The 17,929-nt window shown below is 47.2% G+C and overlaps 1 protein-coding gene and 1 long non-coding RNA gene across 3 annotated transcripts; one reads left to right on the forward strand and one right to left on the reverse strand.

The window, feature by feature from the left end:
• Positions 3,224-11,200, reverse strand: LOC100511794. Its single transcript, XR_002340577.1, has 3 exons — positions 7,460-11,200; positions 5,671-5,786; positions 3,224-4,274 (listed from the first exon to the last, which is right to left on the reverse strand). It is a non-coding gene; the product is annotated as an uncharacterized LOC100511794 (long non-coding RNA).
• TMSB4X (thymosin beta 4, X-linked) lies at positions 11,313-13,459 on the forward strand. 2 transcript variants are annotated; one of them, XM_005673406.2, is made up of 3 exons: positions 11,313-11,412; positions 12,509-12,622; positions 13,030-13,459. In XM_005673406.2, exons 2-3 carry the CDS (start codon positions 12,523-12,525, stop codon positions 13,062-13,064), a joined length of 135 nt encoding a protein of 44 aa, XP_005673463.1. In that variant the 5' UTR covers positions 11,313-11,412; positions 12,509-12,522; the 3' UTR covers positions 13,065-13,459. The 2 variants fall into 2 exon arrangements, with proteins under 2 accessions (XP_005673463.1, NP_001038020.1); NM_001044555.1 differs by lacking the exon at positions 11,313-11,412 and having other exon boundaries at positions 12,523-12,622; positions 13,030-13,064.

Here is a 17,929-nt window from a genome sequence, read left to right on the forward strand (position 1 = left end):
TTTGATTATACAGAAGAGATTGCACAGTATTTCTGAGGTTCTCACTTAAGATTATACTCTGGACAGCTTTCCATGGCATTGTGAATAAACCAGCCTCAATCTTTTTCTAACGGCTGCCTCACTTTCCATTGTTTGGGTATTTTAGCCTGTATTTAACACATCTTCCAATTGATATATACTTGGGTTGATTCGATTTTCCTCTTAGCTACGATGCTGTGGGGAAAAGCCCTGTGTGTGTGTGTGTGTGTAGATATATATCTTTGTGTGTGTCCAAATACGACCAACCGTGGAACTGCTGGATGAAGCTGGAAATGCTGTAAGAGCCATTATGAAAAAGTCACAATGAAAAGTCTCTGCCAATTTATCCTTCTAACCAGAGCCTGTGAGAGCTGCTTCTGCCCTTCTTTGCCTGCATTCTGACCAACCTCAGGCTTTGTCCAACCTTCTCATTTTGATCAGTCTAAAAGGGGCTGAGGCAAGCTTCCTTGTTTGATTTGCAGCTGAAAGCCTCCTATGGGGGGCGGACCAGCTCCCCAGCCTCAATCCTGGCTCAGTGAGGGGGGCTTAGAGCCCAGACTCTGGCACCCACTAGCCCCTTGCCATACTCTGCAGCCTCGGATTTTCCCTCTGTAAAATAAGCATCCTAAGATCAAGTTCATGGCGTTATTCAGAGGAGTCAACAGAGCAGGGCAGAGTAACAGCACTGCAAATGTTAGTGGGTTTCCCATTGAAGCAAACAAAACAAAACAAAACCCCCCAAACCAAAAAACTGATTTCAACTGACCTAGTCAAAGGCCAGTGAATGATTTTTGCAGTGTCTGAAATCTCACCTTCTCCTTACTCACCGTCCCTGCTTGAGGGAGGAAAATGCAAATCAGATGCTTCAACAGTAAATGGTTGGTCTCCCTCTCTAAGCCCCATCTTCTTCCTCTGTAAGATGGATGTTCACTGCAGGCTGGCCTTGAGGGGGATGCCAAAGCATGCAGGACAGCGCCTGGCTCTGGCAAGCCCTCCCTAGGTGAGCCTCGTTCTTGTTATTCTCAGCCACAGATCGCCTGATCTGTGCACATCCCCCAGCAGAACAGGTGGATTCAGCTAACAGATGATTTGCAAACATCTACCTGATGCCAGGCTAGTCCAAGACCCTCTGAGCCTCTCCACACTGCAGTAAGGTCCTGGCGGAAGGGCAGCCTCCAACTTCCTGGTCTGTCCATTGACAGTGAACTATATCCTACAAGGTTCGGCAAGTGTATTGAGTGACCAGCCCCCATGATCCCATTCTCTAGCATTTAATAGAAAAAGACCGTCATGGAACCACTTCGTGAAAGTCTATCTGCCATGTTTTATCTCTAAAAGTTATCTCCTTTGGAAACAGGGTACAGCCTGGATACTATGGTATTGCTCAAGTGACACCTAAGTTACTTGGGAGTGGGATTGGCACTGATGTGCTCTCTCCATGTGTTTCAGTGCCACACAGGATCTTGCTTGGGTTTGTGAACAGTGGGGAGAGTCATTTACCATGTGGAGCTTACAATTAATCCCACCATTACTGAGTGCTATAGTCCGAAAGTCTGTAGCTCCCCAAAATTCATATGTTGAAATCCTACCCCTCAGTGCGACGGTGTCAGAAGGTGGGGCCTTCAGGAATGGGGTTAGTGCCCTTATAAGAGACCCCCTAGAGCTCTCCAGCCCTTTTGTCCCACGTGGACACAATGAGCAGTCTGTGGCCTTGAGGACAACCCTCACCCAACCTTGCTGGTGCTCTGATCTCAACATCCAGCCTGCAGAACTATAAGAAAGAGATTTCTGTTGTTTGTAAGACACCCAGTCTGTGGCCTTACTGAGCTAAGAAGTCTTTTCAAAGGTTGCCGAAATATCCGCACCATGTAAGGAACAGAGATGCAGTAAACAGCATGTCTCAAAACATAATGGCTTCACTGTGGAGGAGCCTGAAAGAGAACACCTCAATCAAGCGATCAAAGTTAACATCCCCAATAATGGAGCCAACCAACATCACACGCCTTCTGATGCCAGATACCGAGAAGGTCACAGCATCTCTCGTGCAGCCTTCCTGCCAAAAAGGCCAAGCCCCAATCTAATCATGAGGAAACATCAGGCAAACCTCATTCAAGGGAAATTCCACAAAACAACTGGCCCGTTGTCTTCACAAGGAGTCGTGGCATGGAACACCAGGCGAGGCTGAGGAAGTTCTAAATTAAAAGACGCTAATGGGACCTGACAATTAAACATGGAACAGGCTCATGGATTGGCACTTGGATCAGAAAACAAACTGTTTGGAGGGCATTATCAGGCTAATAGGCAAAATGTGAAGCAGGTCTGTAGATAAGATGAGAGGGTTGGAGAAGGTGACGTTTCCTAGAACTGGTACCTGTACAGTGGCTATGCCGGGCAGGGTCCTTGTTCTTAGTAAGCGCACATCAAGTATGGGGAGTAAAAGATGTCAGATTTGCAACTAACTTTCGAAGGGTTTAGAAGATAGATAGATAGATAGATAGATAGATAGATAGATAGATAGATGGGGATTTAGAGAGTAAGAGAATGATAAAGCAGATGTGGCAAAATATTACCAACCGATAAGTCTGAGTGATGAGTAAACAGGAATTCGTCATTGTATTTTTGCAACTTTTGTCCACGTCACCTCATGATCATCATCAATCAGATGCGGTCCAAGGGGCCCATCAGGAATAACAAAGACACTCCAAAAAACTTGGGAAATGCCAAAAACTTAGAAGCTCCCTCTCTGGAACCGGAACCAGGGACCAAAACCAGCTACATTCTTTCTGATGCAAAACCAGAGAGCTAGGATTTAAGCTAAAAAAGTGAGGCATTTCTGCAAACATAGCCATAGAGTACAAAATACAAAATTCAGACATTAAAATATCTCCTGCAGGCCCAAACTAAAATTATGTCCCTGTCTGTATGTAGATAGAAAAATAGAAAGACTTAAGTCCAAATGCATGCTCACTCTTGGTGCCAGTTAACATAAGTAGTAAAATGAGGAGCGGGGGGAAGATGTGTGTGTAAAATATATCTGGCAAAGCCATTTTCATGAATGAGGAAAATGTAAGTCTTTGGAAGCCAAGCATGCAGGTTCAACTGGGAGAAATGGGTTCTTGGACAAAAACGAACTAACAAAACACATTGGCATCACCACCACTGCCAATACCACCACAAAACCCAGTGTGCTCTTGTTTGCTTAGTGATGGGAACAACTCTTAGCACCAAGCAGTCATCCTACAGATAGTTATAATACTGCCCTGAGACTGAGTTTCATAAATGACTGAATATATATATATTTGTTTTCTTTTTTTTCCCCTGAGGTATCCATTATCTGAGCTCCAGGACCTAAAACCGTGCCTAAAGGACTAGAGGCGCACAGTTGTAAGCAAGGAGTCTGGGTTTCTGCTTTTGGCTCTGCTCACCAGCTGAGTACCGTTGGGCAGGTCACTAAACTTCTCTGTGCTGAGTGAGAGATTGATACCAGTACCTATCCGCTTTATCTGCATATGGGTGCTTTAAGGATAAAATGACACCCAAAATGAGAAAATGCACCAATAAAGTTCAGTAATACCAGATAAATGCCAGTTGTATTACGTAAGAATTACTAAAGCCCAGAATGTAAGGTGACACCTTTAAGCTGTAAGCTGGTCTGTTCTTTTTTCCTTTCCCCAACTTTTGTCCAATGTGCTGGTTCCTTTGAGCTGGTACCTAAACCTTTTTAGGTAATCTGCTGCTCTAGACTGGGGAATTTAGGCCATGCAGAATTTAGCACGCAGGGAGAAATGGTCAATTAAATGTCCAAAGCGGAGGTATTCACTGGTTTAAATGGTTTATTGGTAGCCAAGCCATCTCTTCCATTCTGTCTCAGAAACCCTGTTGGTAACTTCTCTAATTCAAGAGAGCTCTCTTTTTGATAAATTGGGGTCCACAGACATTCAAGAGATCTCTGGAGAGAATCCATAAATTTAGGGGAAAAATGCATCTTTATTTTTGTTAACTTCTAACTGGGTCTTAGCATTACCTTCAAGTAGGCAGGTAGGCAAATCTCTTAGCACGAGTTGCTATAACAAAGTACTATAGGGTGGGTGGCTTAAGAAGACCTTTATTTCACACCATTTTGGAGGCTGGGGAGTCCAAGATCCAGGCGCAGGCAGATTGGGTTCCTGTGAGGGCCCGCTTCGTGGCTTATAGACAACCACATTCATACAAACGTTCAGTCCATAACGGCAAGGCACCTCTGTCCTCCGCAGTTCCTGTGATTGTATCAACAACAGAAATCACTCAGCAGTCTTCAATTTAGGCTGGATATGAGACCTACTACCAGATTGTGTTATTTAACGCATAAAAAAGCATGTGTATTCCCACATCACAATGTTCACAACTTTTAACTGGATGGGAAATGTAATTGCTTTCATTTGTGATCCCAGGTTTTATATTTTCTGCATACATAATTCTGAGAAAGGGTCTATATGCTTCCTCAAATCTAATCGCCCTGGCACACAAAAAAAGTTAGGAACCCAGAAGCTCACTCCCCTGTGACTCCCCTCCAATTTTCTCATAAGCAGACACTGGGCTGTGAGGAAATGGGACTATGATTCACTTTTTTTTTTTCGCTTTCATTTAAAAAGCTCAGTTAAAAAGCATATAAAGTAAAAGTAACCCTTTTAAAGTGAACAATTCAGTGGCATTCAGTTCATTCACAGCATTGTACATTCACCACCTCTAACTAGTTCTCAAACATTTTCATTACCCTACAATGAAACCTTGTAGCTATTAAGTCATCACTCCCTTTTCCTCTTCCCCAATTCCTTGACAACATGTTGTCTCCTTTCTCTCTATATAGATTTGCCTATTCTGGATGTTTCATGATTCATGATTCATGAATCGCACAATACGTTGTCTTTCATATGTGGCTTTTTAACTTAGCATGTTTTCAAGGTTCTTCCATGTGACAGCATGCATCAGTGCTTCATTACTCTTTATGGCTAAATAATATTCCGTTGTATGGCTAGATCACTTTTCATTTATCCGTCTGTCCATCAGTAGACATTTGGATCGTTCCTACTTTTTGGCTAATGGAATAGTGCTTCTATGAACAAAAGTGCAAGTATTTGAGAATGTGCTTTTGATTCTTTTGGGTATATACTTAGGAGCGGAATTGCTGGGTCATGTAGTAATTCACTGTTTAACTTTTTGAAGAATATGATTAACTTTTATTTATTTATTTATTTATTTATTTATTTGTCTTTTGGCTATTTCTTTGGGGCCGCTCCCACGGCATATGGAGGTTCCCAGGCTAGGGGTCGAATCGGAGCTGTAGCCACTAGCCTACACCAGAGCCACAGCAACGTGGGATCCAAGCCGCGTCTGCAATCTACACCACAGCTCACGGCAACGCCGGATCATTAACGCACTGAGCAAGGGCAGGGACCGAACCCGCAACCTCATGGTTCCTAGTCGGATTCGTTAACCACTGCGCCACGACGGGAACACTTGATTAACTTTTAAATCTTTAGTTGAAGCTATTATCTAAAGTGAGATTTATTCACCATAGTGTCTATGAATCCCATTTGTCCATATCAGATAATCTTTACTGAGACAATTCATTCCTGGTATAAATTGCACAATATAAACGTAGAACTCAACTACCTTTTTCCTGGTGCTTTCATTTGCCCCATATTTGGGCTTTGTGTGAAAAGGTGACATCCTCTTCTTCTTGCTTTGATGGAAATTATGTCAATGGGATTCTTTCCCTGAGAAGGCTCCTGTGAATATAGGCATCAGAGAGAATTGGGGGAGTGGGTGGAGATGCTGGTAAAGACTTGCTCCTTCATTGGCCTTGGTACGTGCCAGTCAATTCTGATGTGCAAGTAAGCTGATCCCTCGGAGAGGAAATAAATAACCTGGCAGAAGGGAAGGGAAAGGAACTGGTGTGTGCACTTGGCACAGGTCCTAGGAAAAGGTGGTGACTGCCACAGGTCACCCGCTTTCAGGGCAACTAGGCTCAGCTTGAAGCTTAGCAGAGCGTGGAGAGGCTGAACTGTCCTGTGCCCACACTCAGAAATTTTCACACTTGAGCAGCCTGGGTGGGAATGATCAGAGGGGGCATTCTAGACAGAGGAAGAGACAGATGAGTCAAGTCCTAGGAACTGAGTCCTAGTCCATTCCTGAGTCCTAGGAAAAGCCAGGGGCACTCGGGGCACAGAGGGAATGAGGATGAAAGGGGCAGGAATGGCTTCATAACTTGGGGACACAGTGCAAAATGAAAACATGGGGCCCTTTGTTCAAAATTATTGAGAATTTCAAGATGGTGGTGGCAGAGCATTAAGCCAAGCATAGGGCCTCTGTAAGTGAGGGTCTTTGTATGATGGCACAGGTCATAGGCCCAAGAAACCAGCCTCAGGGAGGGGGAATCATCAGGGTCAGCCAAGAAGGCTGAGTAGGGACCATGTGAGGTGTCACCTCCAATTTGGGCCAGGTGCCTGTTGCCCACCTGTGCTTCATTGTTCCTCCCATAAAGCCATTAGCTACCTTCAGCTGAAGACCTGAGAATTGTTGTCTATAAAACAGCCTTGACGTCCACAGAAGTCGCATATTAAAATATATCAACACTTACTACTTGCTAATGATAATTTTGCTTCACAACGGAATAAAGACGGTCATTTTTAACACAGAAGGTCTCCCCTTTCAATATGTTATTTGACCACTAATTTCTTTAACCATTGTAATATGAATGACTGCTGGGGAAAATATTAGAGTAATGAAAAGCTCTGCGAAACTACCAGTGTTCAAGATAAAGAATCCCCTTTGTTGTGCGGGCATCGGGCTATGTGAGAGGAGGCAGAGAGCAGATTAGGTTTCTCTGATAAAATCATTTGAACATTGGAGCAGGCAAATATCTGATTTTAATGATCTGTGATACACATTCTTAAAAGTTTTAATGATGGAAACCTTGGATGTTTTCTTGAGATGGAATCTAATTTTACCCTGATGTGGCCTACAGAATAAAAGTCTAAAGAAAGGCCTTCGTGCAGGATTCTAGAAAAGTGTCGTGTTTAAACGAGGCAGCTTCTGAGCCACCCAGTGTGAGTTTAAACCTGCCTCAGGCTTTTACTGTGTGGGTTGGGGTACATTCTCTCTCTCTCCAGGACTCCCTCATCTGCAACATGGGGAACCTTAAAATGCCTCTATCAGAGATGTGTGCAAGGGTTTGGGGAGATTACCCATGGAAAGCGCCCCCATATATATATATAGTAAGCTCTCAAAAAAGGTTTGCTATTATTATGGTTATAATTGCTCCTTCTGTTGGTTTTGTTGTGGTTGTTCTTATTGTTCTGATTGTTATTACACAGTCTGGTCCCCACATTACTCCCCACAGTATTTCCTGTCAGTTTCTCTCATTCTGTCACACGCCCCAGACAAACAAGCTACTCCTCACCCTCTGCATCTTCTTGAAGATTCTCTGCCTTCTTATCGTTGCCCTTGCTGTGAGGAGGCTGAGCAGCCACTTGGAGGGGATGTTGCAGTGGCGAATTTAAGCCGCAATAGGGAACTGGGTTGAATGAGAGCCCCCTGTCAAGTTCCCTTTGGCGCTAAGATGCCACCAAAGCCGCAAAGTGGACTGGAAAGTTAGCACCGCAGGGTCTGAAGAGCTCGAGAATGTTCTTTGACTCTCCTCCAGGCTCCTGGTACCATCCCCTCCTTTTTAGCCCCTTAGCTGGGGGCACCTTCTGTTCCGGTGCATTGAGTACAGCGAGGAGCTACCAAGATGGGCCTCCAGGGGAGGACGCGGCCTGGGGAGCTAGATCTTGAGCAAGTTGCTTAAATTCTCTGAGCCTCAGTTTCTTCAGCAGTAAAATGGGGACATGAGTAGCCACGGCACAGGGTGAGATTAGACTCAGAGGCTGTGCATGAGAGGCTTTAACAAAGGGTCTGCCCTGTGGCCAGTTCACTAAATATCGTCACCCTGTCATCCGGGGGGTTGTGTCTCTCCGGGGATTTGGATGAACAGATGGAGCCTGCAGGCTCACAGGGGGGGCCGGTGGGTTGAGGCAGGTAGGGGCAGGTGGTGGGAGGCCCCGAAACTCAGGCACAGGGACCTGGGCCCCCGAGAGCAGAGTCGGGAGCCTGGTCTTGTCCCTCTTCTTCTTCTTCCTCTTCTCCGGTCAGGGCTCCGCACAAAATATAATAGGTTAAAAATAACAAAAAGAATTTTCCGGAGCTCTGATTCCAAGGGCTATTTCCCCAGCCTTTTGGAAATAGCTACAGATCTGTCCCCGGGCCACCGCAGAAAGCAACACAAAACACAGTGTGCCCTGACACCGCTTCCTGGTTCCCTGGGCACGGGCGTGCAGGGGGCCGCCTTGCACTGCAGACTCTCTTGGCACAGTTTTCACAGGGTCTCTGGCCCCCGCGATGAGGAAGGGAGGGCCTGGGCCAGGTGGGCTGTCTACTCACCTTTCACCAGAGAGCCCCGAGCCCACCCTGCCCACCTTCTGTCCCTCCAAGCCTGTCTTTTCTTGGGCTTGAGACCTCCCACCTCCAGTGGTCGCCTAGCACATGCTAACGCACTTAGAGACGCCAGCTTCCTGGAGGCAGGAGGGACCCCTGAAACCTCAATACTCAAAGGACTAATGAGAAGAAAGCACGGGGGCTGGAACCACCAGTGCTGAGTAGGGCCCAGCCGGGTGCAAGGACCATCCTCAGGGCAGCCAGGCCTTTCCAAGCTGTCTTTTGCTGTTGACGGAGCAACTCTTAGGCACCAGGCATTGTGGGAAAGCAAGCACAGCCTGCCGCATGCTATTCCTGGTGAGTCTTGGGCGCAGACTCCGGGCCCAGGGGTGAAGATTTTCCTGTACCCCTTACCATCAATAGTACAGAGCGGCTACTGGCATCTCTAAGCCCCCCGTCTCTCCATCTTTAAACCTCTCCTTATGGAAAGGCCGTGGGCATGAAAGGCGAAAACAAACATAAAGCCCCTATTGCAATGCCTGACCGGAATTATTTCTTATGTGCTGGAAACCTCGCCAAAGATCTCAGGAACATCTCAGTATCCTGAAACTTCATAAGAGCAAGAACTAGTATAAAAACATCTAACATTCGCGATCAATTCCAAACAAGAAACATTCTTTGTCTCTCACCCCTCCATCCTGAATAATACTAACAGCAGCAATACAAAGCAAACCAAGAACCATACGGTCACACGCTGTCAGAAGCAACCGCCCAGGGTGGGCGGCTGAAGCACTCAATGATCCCATTTCACAGAGGAGCAAACTCCTCTTGGAAAGATTCATTCACAGGCCCGGGGCCCACAACTCTTAGGCCTCGTCCCCGCGTTTGCATTTGCTTCCAGCTGAATCCCGCTTTTTCCATCCTCTCTCCAACCTCTGGCAAGTCAGCCAGGCAAAGCCCAACATGGCAGCCTCTCTCCCTTTCAGCAGCTGCCTCCCTCTCTGACCCTTTCTCTAGATCCAAATCGAAACGCAGCAGCAGGAGGGCTGCTGGTTAGCCAACTAGAAAAATGCTCCAGGCATTTACGAATCGCCAGGCCTGCATGGCCTTTGGAGACTTGCTCGGCAAGGCCCAGCCCTCCAGCCCTCCAGCCCTCGCGGAGGAAAAGGCCTCGGGGAGACGCTGGGGAACTTAGTGACAGTCCTTTGAAAAGACGAGATTTCTGACAGCAGCTGGGTGAGGGGAAATGGACTCCCCAGACCTGGCAGAGCTGGTGTCAGCACGCAGCAGCCGGCAGCTGCACGGGGGCCACAAGTCCACCCTGTGGGCTCTTTGCTGAGTTTCCACCATGAAGTGGACTCTCGGGCCCGAGGTTCAGGGGGATATGTGTCACCGCAGAGGTGACATCCTGTGCCTGCCCCCAAAGGCCCGGTGGGCCCCCCCCCTCCCCATTCGGAGAGCAGAATGGCAGCCGCCCAGTGGAGCAGGAACCCAGGAACCCAGACTGTCACCTGCCCCTGCCCGCAGCCCCCTCCCCCTCCCTCCCCAGAAGAAGGAAGTCCACGTGGAAGAAATGGGGAAGTCGAAGATGCTCCTGCTGGGGCTCGTCAGGGTCTCTCGCACAACGGCTTCTAATCCCCAGGGCGGCCGAAGCCTCTGCCAGAAACACGATCAGCGAGGGGCTCCTGGAAACATTTTCTGAGGACGCAGGGAGGGAGCGTATTGTGCTGTTCCTCCAAAAAACAGTCACCACCTGATTCTTCTTTCTTCCCCAGGCCCCGGGCAGCCGCCACCCCCCCTTCCCCTTCCCCCCCCGCCGGGTACTGGCAGCTAAGTTGCCGGGGGAAGGGCCCCTCGTGGGACAGAGTCAGGGGCCATTTTGAAAACTGCTCCTCGGCCCCTGGAGCTCCCGCGTCTCCGGACGTGACTCAGAAGCGCGCTTCAAAATGGAATCGTGCTCAAGAGCCTCCCTTCGCAATACGGAGTTCGACTTTTAAATTCCATCTTCGGGTGTTAGAGATGGTGCGATTGCAGTCTTGGGCCTTCCACCCGGGGCCTCCTTCGCAATCACTTTTATAATTCAGGAAAATAAGGAACAGCAGAAGTAAAAGAACTTCCTCCTTGTCCAGGCAGCAAGGCAACAGCAGAGCTTGAACTTGACTTATTTTTTTTTCTCAGGGAGAGGCGACGGGCTCTCTATACTCCTGAGAAATGAACTGCCAACCAGCAGATATTCCAGTTATTTGATTTGGGTGCTAGCGATGAAAAAAAAATGCATGTAACACTTTTTTTTTTTTTCTTCCCCAATCACTTAAGGGTGCTTTGGCTCCCACCCAAGTCTAGGAGAATGCAAGTAAGGAGACAAAGAGGGCCAGGGTGGGGCGTAGGGCCTCCCCTGGCCTCAAAGCTGAGTCACAGGAATCGCACCCCTGCAGAGGGCGAGGCCCTGGGGCAGGGGACACCGCACCCCGCCTTGGGGATGCTCCTTTACTGCAGCTACGCAGTAAAGGAATGCCTGTCCCCCTAGGTACCACCTAGGCCCTTAGTTACCAGGTTCCGGTGCCCAAGAGCAGGTTTGCGCGGCTGTTGCAAAAATCCATTATGACAGAACAGAGAAGGGGGAAAATGCATTATAAAGGAAGCGTTGCAGGGTGGGCTACACGCATTTTATTTTTCACCCTCACTGCGGTTAGGTGCACGGGTGGACGCCGGGTGGCGCCCCCTCCCCCGGGCCCAGCCCCCCTCCCCCTCAACGCCAGGCAGGGCCCGGACGCCGTTCCGCCGTTCCGGGGACCCGGCGCGAAGGGGTTAAGCGGGCCGGCGGGTGACATCACCTCATTTACATAGGAGCGCGCATATAGCGACAGCCACTGCGCCCCGCCCGGCACTCGGCGGCGGCCACTGCGTAGACCGGATTCCTCTCGCTCGCGCCTCGCTCCGGTGAGCCCCGGGGCCCCTGCCTCCTGCCCTCCGCTCCCCTTCCTGCCCCGCGCCCGCTCTCCCCGCCAGCATCCCCACAGCCGAGCCTGAGTCGTCCTCCCGGGAAAAGGCTGCTTTGGGGAGCTTGGGGATGCCAAACCCTTCCAGATGCTGGGTAGCCGGGTCGGGAACTCGGTGATTTTTTTTCTTTTTTTTAAGTGAAAACTGGCGTTTTGCTATGCAGCTTCGAAGGGAACATTTTTTCCCTTCCCCCAAAGGCGTTCTGCCTTGCCTCTTAGGCGGGTGATTAATAGGAACAGAAAGATCCTTTGTTCCAGCTCACACCCACCCAAGCGCGGGGCTTCGCAATCCCGTTTTGCCTCCAGCCCCGTGGGCTGCATCTGTTGGGGTTTAAGGCGGCTGGAGGCTGTGCTGTGAAATGTTGCAAAGGTCCTTCTCGCAGGGCAATGTGTGCGGTGCAGCCGAATGGCTCTGAAATGCAGATCAGGGTTGATCCAGAGGGTGCGGGGGCAGCTTTGTGCGCGGCTGGCTGCATTGTTGAGCGAGAGAGGGAGGAAGCGGGTAGGGCGGTGGTCGGCGGCGCCCGGCAGCAGCTGCCGCCTTTGTGACTAGAGAAGAAAGCAGGGCAGCCCGCATCTTTGGGAGAGAGGCCGTGGATAGAAAATGGAAACGCTTTGTGCCACCGTGGCTTCATTTTAAGAAGTTTTACTCGATTTTCTTGCCCTTAAACGCCAAACGGCTACGCTCTTCTCTGAAGTTGAAACGCTGCAGTTAACGAGCCACAAGGCTTAATTTCATTGTTCCGAAAGAGACAGCCTCCAAATGTGAGAGTTTATCTCACCTTAGAAGAGCCTCGGCTCGGTCCCCGGCCTTTTGAAATACTCAAAGGAGGTGGGGCGGGGGGGGGAGGCTTCTTTTTTTTTTTTTTTTTCTCTGTAGAAAGAGGAAGATCTTTTTTAGCCCAGAGTGAAAGCGGAAGGAGGCTGAGTTGGGGTTTCAGGCGGGAGAGGCAAGGGCAGAAGCGCATTTCTGGGCCCGGAGAGCCGAGGGTGGGTGGCTCGCCGTCAACCTCCCTCTTGGCTTTGTACCTTTGCAGCGTCCTCTGCAACCATGTCTGACAAACCCGATATGGCTGAGATTGAGAAATTCGATAAGTCGAAATTGAAGAAGACAGAAACGCAAGAGAAAAATCCACTGCCTTCAAAAGAAAGTAAGCAAGCCCCCCCCACCCCCTTTAAGAAAAAGCCAGGGCGGGGCGGGTAGGAGAGCTTGGGAGGGGCTGGGAGAAGAATTGGGGTGGGGGGCGGGGTGTGCGGGGGAGGAGCCCACAGGTTTTTGATGAATATGGCTTGGAAAGGTTAATTTAAAAGCGTTTTGCAGCCAACAAACACAGGGGTTTAATAATTTCCTAATGGAATGTGTAACAGACCATATTTACACATGTTCAGGTTCATGCACATATCGCATGATGGGCTGCCTCAGTTGTCCTTGGAGAATTTTTGTGATAAAGATGTTTTAAAACGAAAGTACGGGACTCCTATCCTAGGCTATACTGAATTCGCCTCGTCAGCCTCCTCCATCTTCTTTTTCTTTTTGTCTTTTTCTTTCCGGTCACAGCGATTGAACAGGAGAAGCAAGCAGGCGAGTCGTAATGAGGCGCGCGCCGCCAGTATGCACTGTACATTCCACAAGCATTGCCTTCTTATTTTACTTCTTTTAGCTGTTTAACTTTGTAAGATGCAAAGAGGTTGGATCAAGTTTAAATGACTGTGCTGCCCCTTTTCACATCAAAGAATGGCGAACTACTGACACGAAGGCCGCGCCTGCCTCTCCCATCTGCCTGGGTGGCTGGCAGGGAAGGAAAAGAACTTGCATGTTGGTGAAGGAGGAAGCTGGGTGGAATTTAGAGTAAAAAGCGAGCTGGTCCAAGGTGTCCTGCGGGCTGTAAAATGCAGTTTAATCAGAGTGCCATTTTTTTTTGTTCAAATGATTTTAATTATTGGAATGCACAATTTTTTTAATATGCAAATAAAAAGTTTAAAACGTGGCTGGTGTGATGGTCTGGTCTCTGAAAGGAGCGGCTTCCTCAGAGGAAACCTTGGCAAAAGGGCCAAAAGAGTGGGTGCGCTGGGAAGCAGGAGGTGACAGACATCTGGTAATTTGGGTAAATTCTCCGGAGACACAAATGGGTTTCATCCAGGTTTGAAATACCTCGCGTCTATGCTAGACACAAATGGGTTTCATCCAGGTTTAAAATACCTCTCGTCTATGCTAGACACAAATGGGTTTCATCCAGGTTTGAAATACCTCGCGTCTATGCTAGGTAACCGGGAGATGGGGTTTTTTTTTTTTTTTTTTTTTTTTGGTTTTTTTGTATTTTTTTTTAGGCTGATGGAATTCTTACTATCCAGAGTTGAATGAAAATTTTGATAAACATAAATTTGCAGTTCTTTTTAAAAAAGGGTTAAGCCAGCACTGAATCTCTTGCACACCTGATCAAGAACCCGAAGGTGGTGGTGATTCACAGGCACACTCTTTGTTTCAGGTGTCAAACAGCCAGGGGTATTGAGCCAATTGCGAATGCATCTTGTGAGATAAGGGAAAATTTAACATTTTTAATAACTGCTTTATAAAAGGATTCAAGAGCTGTGCTTCCTCTGTCTAATGGCTGGTTCCAATTGGAATTAAGTCGTTAAAATAGCTTTTATGAAATCGGTGTACTTGGGATGCATGATTAGGACTTAAGATGAATTCTCAATTTAGATAATGAAAAACTGTTGGATTTGAAGGACACCAGGGGGACAAGGATGAAATGGGTGCTGTTTAAAATCCAGTAGGATTTAATTGGCTCACCTCCAGGGCTTAGCTTTGAGTCCTTGATAACTTCTCAATCATTTGAATACACCTATTTAAACTGGTGGGTAAAAGCCAAGCCTTAGATTGAGGGGCCGTTAATAGGCAGAAAGGAAAACAAGCTATCTTAAGGTCTTGAGTGGATTCCTCCATTCTTACATAAGGAAGAGTGCAGGTATTTTTTCAAAAGAAAGAGTTACACATTTTATTAAAGTGGAGATGGCTTTTAAGGCTGGTACTCACTGAAGCTAAGATTGACAATGCAAATGTCCAAGATGTTAAACTGCCCCTGCCTTTAAAACCCTTTTTGAAGGAGTGGAGTGGAGGGCAAATTGGTGATTATTAAACAGGTTGATTTCATTTCCTTTGCTCAACACTTACTTTGAGAAATGCACAGGAAACCATTTACCTGTGGTTTAGACAATCAAGCAGACCATCGGCTAGAAGCCTGTATCTGCCTTGCAAGGGAAGGGATGGGTACAAAACCCGAAGGGCCTCAGCCTACTGGATGGATCGAGAAAAGAGCAGTGAGCACAAAGGTCTAGAGCCTTCTCGAGATGGAGCCCGGCCCTCCAGCCCTGCGTTTTCTCTTCCTGCCTGCAAGGAAGGGTGTGGGCAAAATGAAAATGCCCAAGGCACAAAGATAAACCAAGCACACGTAGGTTTTTGCTGTGTGCATTTTTCGAGCAGTGCAAAGATGAAATCCGATTGTGAGAAGCGGACCCAACTCTGGATTTCTCAGTTTTAAAACGAAAATGAGCATGAAGGGGGAATGGATGAGTCGTGAAGTGATGGGAGAGAAGACCCTTCTCTCCTGGGAGGACAAAGCTCTAATGTAGCCAAAAAAAAAAAAAAAGTAAACTGAAAAACCTGGTAAGGATTGAATTTTGGCTGCTTGGTGGTGGGAGGGGGTTCCAGAAGCTTCTGTATGTATCACACTGTACACTCAGCTGCTGCACATGGGAAATGGGGAGAGTGCTTTTTCTTTTCTTTCCTTTTTTTTAATGGAGGAAGAGAATTCTTTTTTCTTCCCGAGAGGGGATCTTCTCAGAGGGAGGACCGGGGCATTTCTGAATCAGTATGGGAACTTATATCCCTGCTACTTCCGAGCAGACAGTATTTTTCATCGACACCAAGGGGACCTGAAGGTCACGGGTAAAGTGAGGGATCCTTCCCACTGTAGGAGACCCTAGCCACTGCATCTTCCACCCCCCTCTCTCCCCAGGAGGAAACAGGCCCAGGGAATTTGCCTAAAAGCCCAAGGTCACACGGCCTGGGCTTTGCTGGGACTCCAGCTCAGTCTGAATTGATCAGGATCGATACAGCAAAAACAGAGGAAGTAAAAGAGGCTCACCGAAGGACATTGGGGACAGAGTCTTAGTCGTTTCTCCATGTCACCAATTCCTCCATCATCACAGCCACACTTTATAGTCTTCCCACGGAGGGAATGTGCAAGCTCCTTGATTGCTTCAGGAGAACAGCACAGCTTTGGGGCTGTTATCTTCAAGGCTTGTGTATGTGGGGGAGCTGGGGGAAGGCCTGTGCCTATGCGGGGCCTCTTCCACCCCTGGTGATCTCTGCAGCCTCCCACACCCCCCGTGACTTAGTTAGCGTAGCCTCTTTTCCGTGTCCCAGGAAGATCTGTTTATGTCCCCAAAGAAGCCTCAAACTCCTCCAGACACCAAAATAAAAGAATGCTTCTAATCCGAGGGGACCAATTTGGTGCTTTCTAGAAAGAACAGTGCATTTTGTAAACAACCTTATGGCCAAAAAATAAAAAGGAAAAAAATCTGGAGCCTTTCTGAGTGCGCTAGTGTAAATTGCAAACCGTGTTTCCTAACACGGAAAACGCTTCACTGCATCAGCGCTGGCCCAGCAAGAGAATAAGAAAATTACACTCCCCCCACCTCAATGGCTCCTTTTTTAAGAGTGGCTTACACGCCAGTCTAAGAGACTGAAATACACCCATTTGAAGTTCAACTATATTCTATTTGCACATAATGAGAAAACTAGATTACAGAGTTAGGACATGGCTGTGCAATGAACTAAGAAGAAAATGTGTTTCTAAAGACCTCCATTGACCTGGCTTCTTTTTTTCTTGGGAACTTGTAGTTTTTCTCTCTTTAGTCACATCCTTGTGCTAGTACCAGCCCAGCTCTTGGTATCTGAGGCTTTTGTGGGCAGGGTCCGTGCGGTCTATGTTCGTATTTGTGTATTTTTTGTTCAATGTCTGATAGCAGTAGGCATATATTAGGGTTTCAATAGACACTTCCCCTCTTTTTTTTTTTTTTTTTTTTGTCTTTTTGCCTTTTCTGGGGCCGCTCCCTCAGCATATGGAGGTTCCCAGGCTAGGGGGGCTCATCAGAGCAGCAGCTGCCGGCCTACTCCAGAGCCGCAGCAACTCGGGATCCGAGCCGCATCTGCGACCTACACCACAGTCCACGGCAGCACCGGATCCTTAGCCCCCTGGGCAAGGCCAGGGATTGAACCTGTGTCCTCATGGATGCTAGTCAGATTCTTTTCTGCTGAGCCATGATGGGAACTCCCACATATGTGTCTATTTTTTTGATCAAGGGGATTATACAGGAACATTTTCCCTCCACCCTTATTGCTAAATACCCAAGAAAATATAATGAAAGGAAATTCACCGGTAATGTGCAATCTCTGTTTGTGAAATTTAAGAATTCTTTTACAAATACATTTAAATATATTCTTTTCCAAATATATTGCAAATAATTTAAAGAATTCTTTTACAAATTAAATAGAGCCTTGAACGCTATTTTCCCACTCTCCTTGGTTGTGCTGATCTTGAATCAATGCTTGTAGCCACCTACATATTAAACTAGAGCTCTGGGTCATTTGTTCTCGCCGCGGATGTTTATTGACTGCCCGGTACGTGCCAGGTATTTTACTTGCCACAGAGAGAGTCTTATGACTATTTATCTAAAATGTCGTCCCTGCCCTTGTGTGTTTCCCTTTGAATAAAGATGCTCTTTTCATCTAAATCTGGGTGGAACGTGCTAAGGAGTTATTCTTTTTCCATTTTTTAGGCTGAATGCTGAACCTAAGGACTTTATATTCTTTGCTTTGGTGGAGACTTTTTTCCAAATGTCTCTTTCATGATTGCGCTCAAATCCCTTCGAAAGCTCAAGCTCAATGGTGAGTGACATTTGATGGAAAGGACCTGCTTCTTTGTATCACAATCAAATATGTCCTCAGCATGGGAAGATTGGACATAATAAATAATAACTCTTGCCTGTTATCTTCCGAAAATCCTTTTTGAGGCATGCTCCAGATTCAGGAATGGACTGAAAGGCTATTATTTGAAAGTCTATCTCATTCTAGGATTTTTTGATTTCGATGCCGAATTTCCAGAGAAGCCTGTCCTTTTTTTTTTTTTCCCTTTTATTTTTTATTGAAGTATACCTGATTTACAATGTTGTGTCAATGTCAGGTGTACAGTGAAGTGATTCGTTTATATGTGTCTATATTTATATCTCTATCTATACATGTTCTTTTCCAGATTCTTTTCCCTTCTAGCTTATCACAAAATAGTGAGTATGCATCCCTGTGCTAGACAGTAGGTCCTTGTTTATCTGTTCTATATAGGATAGTGTGTGTATGCTAATCCCAAACTCCCAATTTATCCCTCCCCCCATGCTTC

This window comes from Sus scrofa, chromosome X (genome assembly GCF_000003025.6).
Source record: "Sus scrofa isolate TJ Tabasco breed Duroc chromosome X, Sscrofa11.1, whole genome shotgun sequence".
In the NCBI taxonomy this organism is placed as follows: Eukaryota; Metazoa; Chordata; class Mammalia; order Artiodactyla; family Suidae; genus Sus; species Sus scrofa.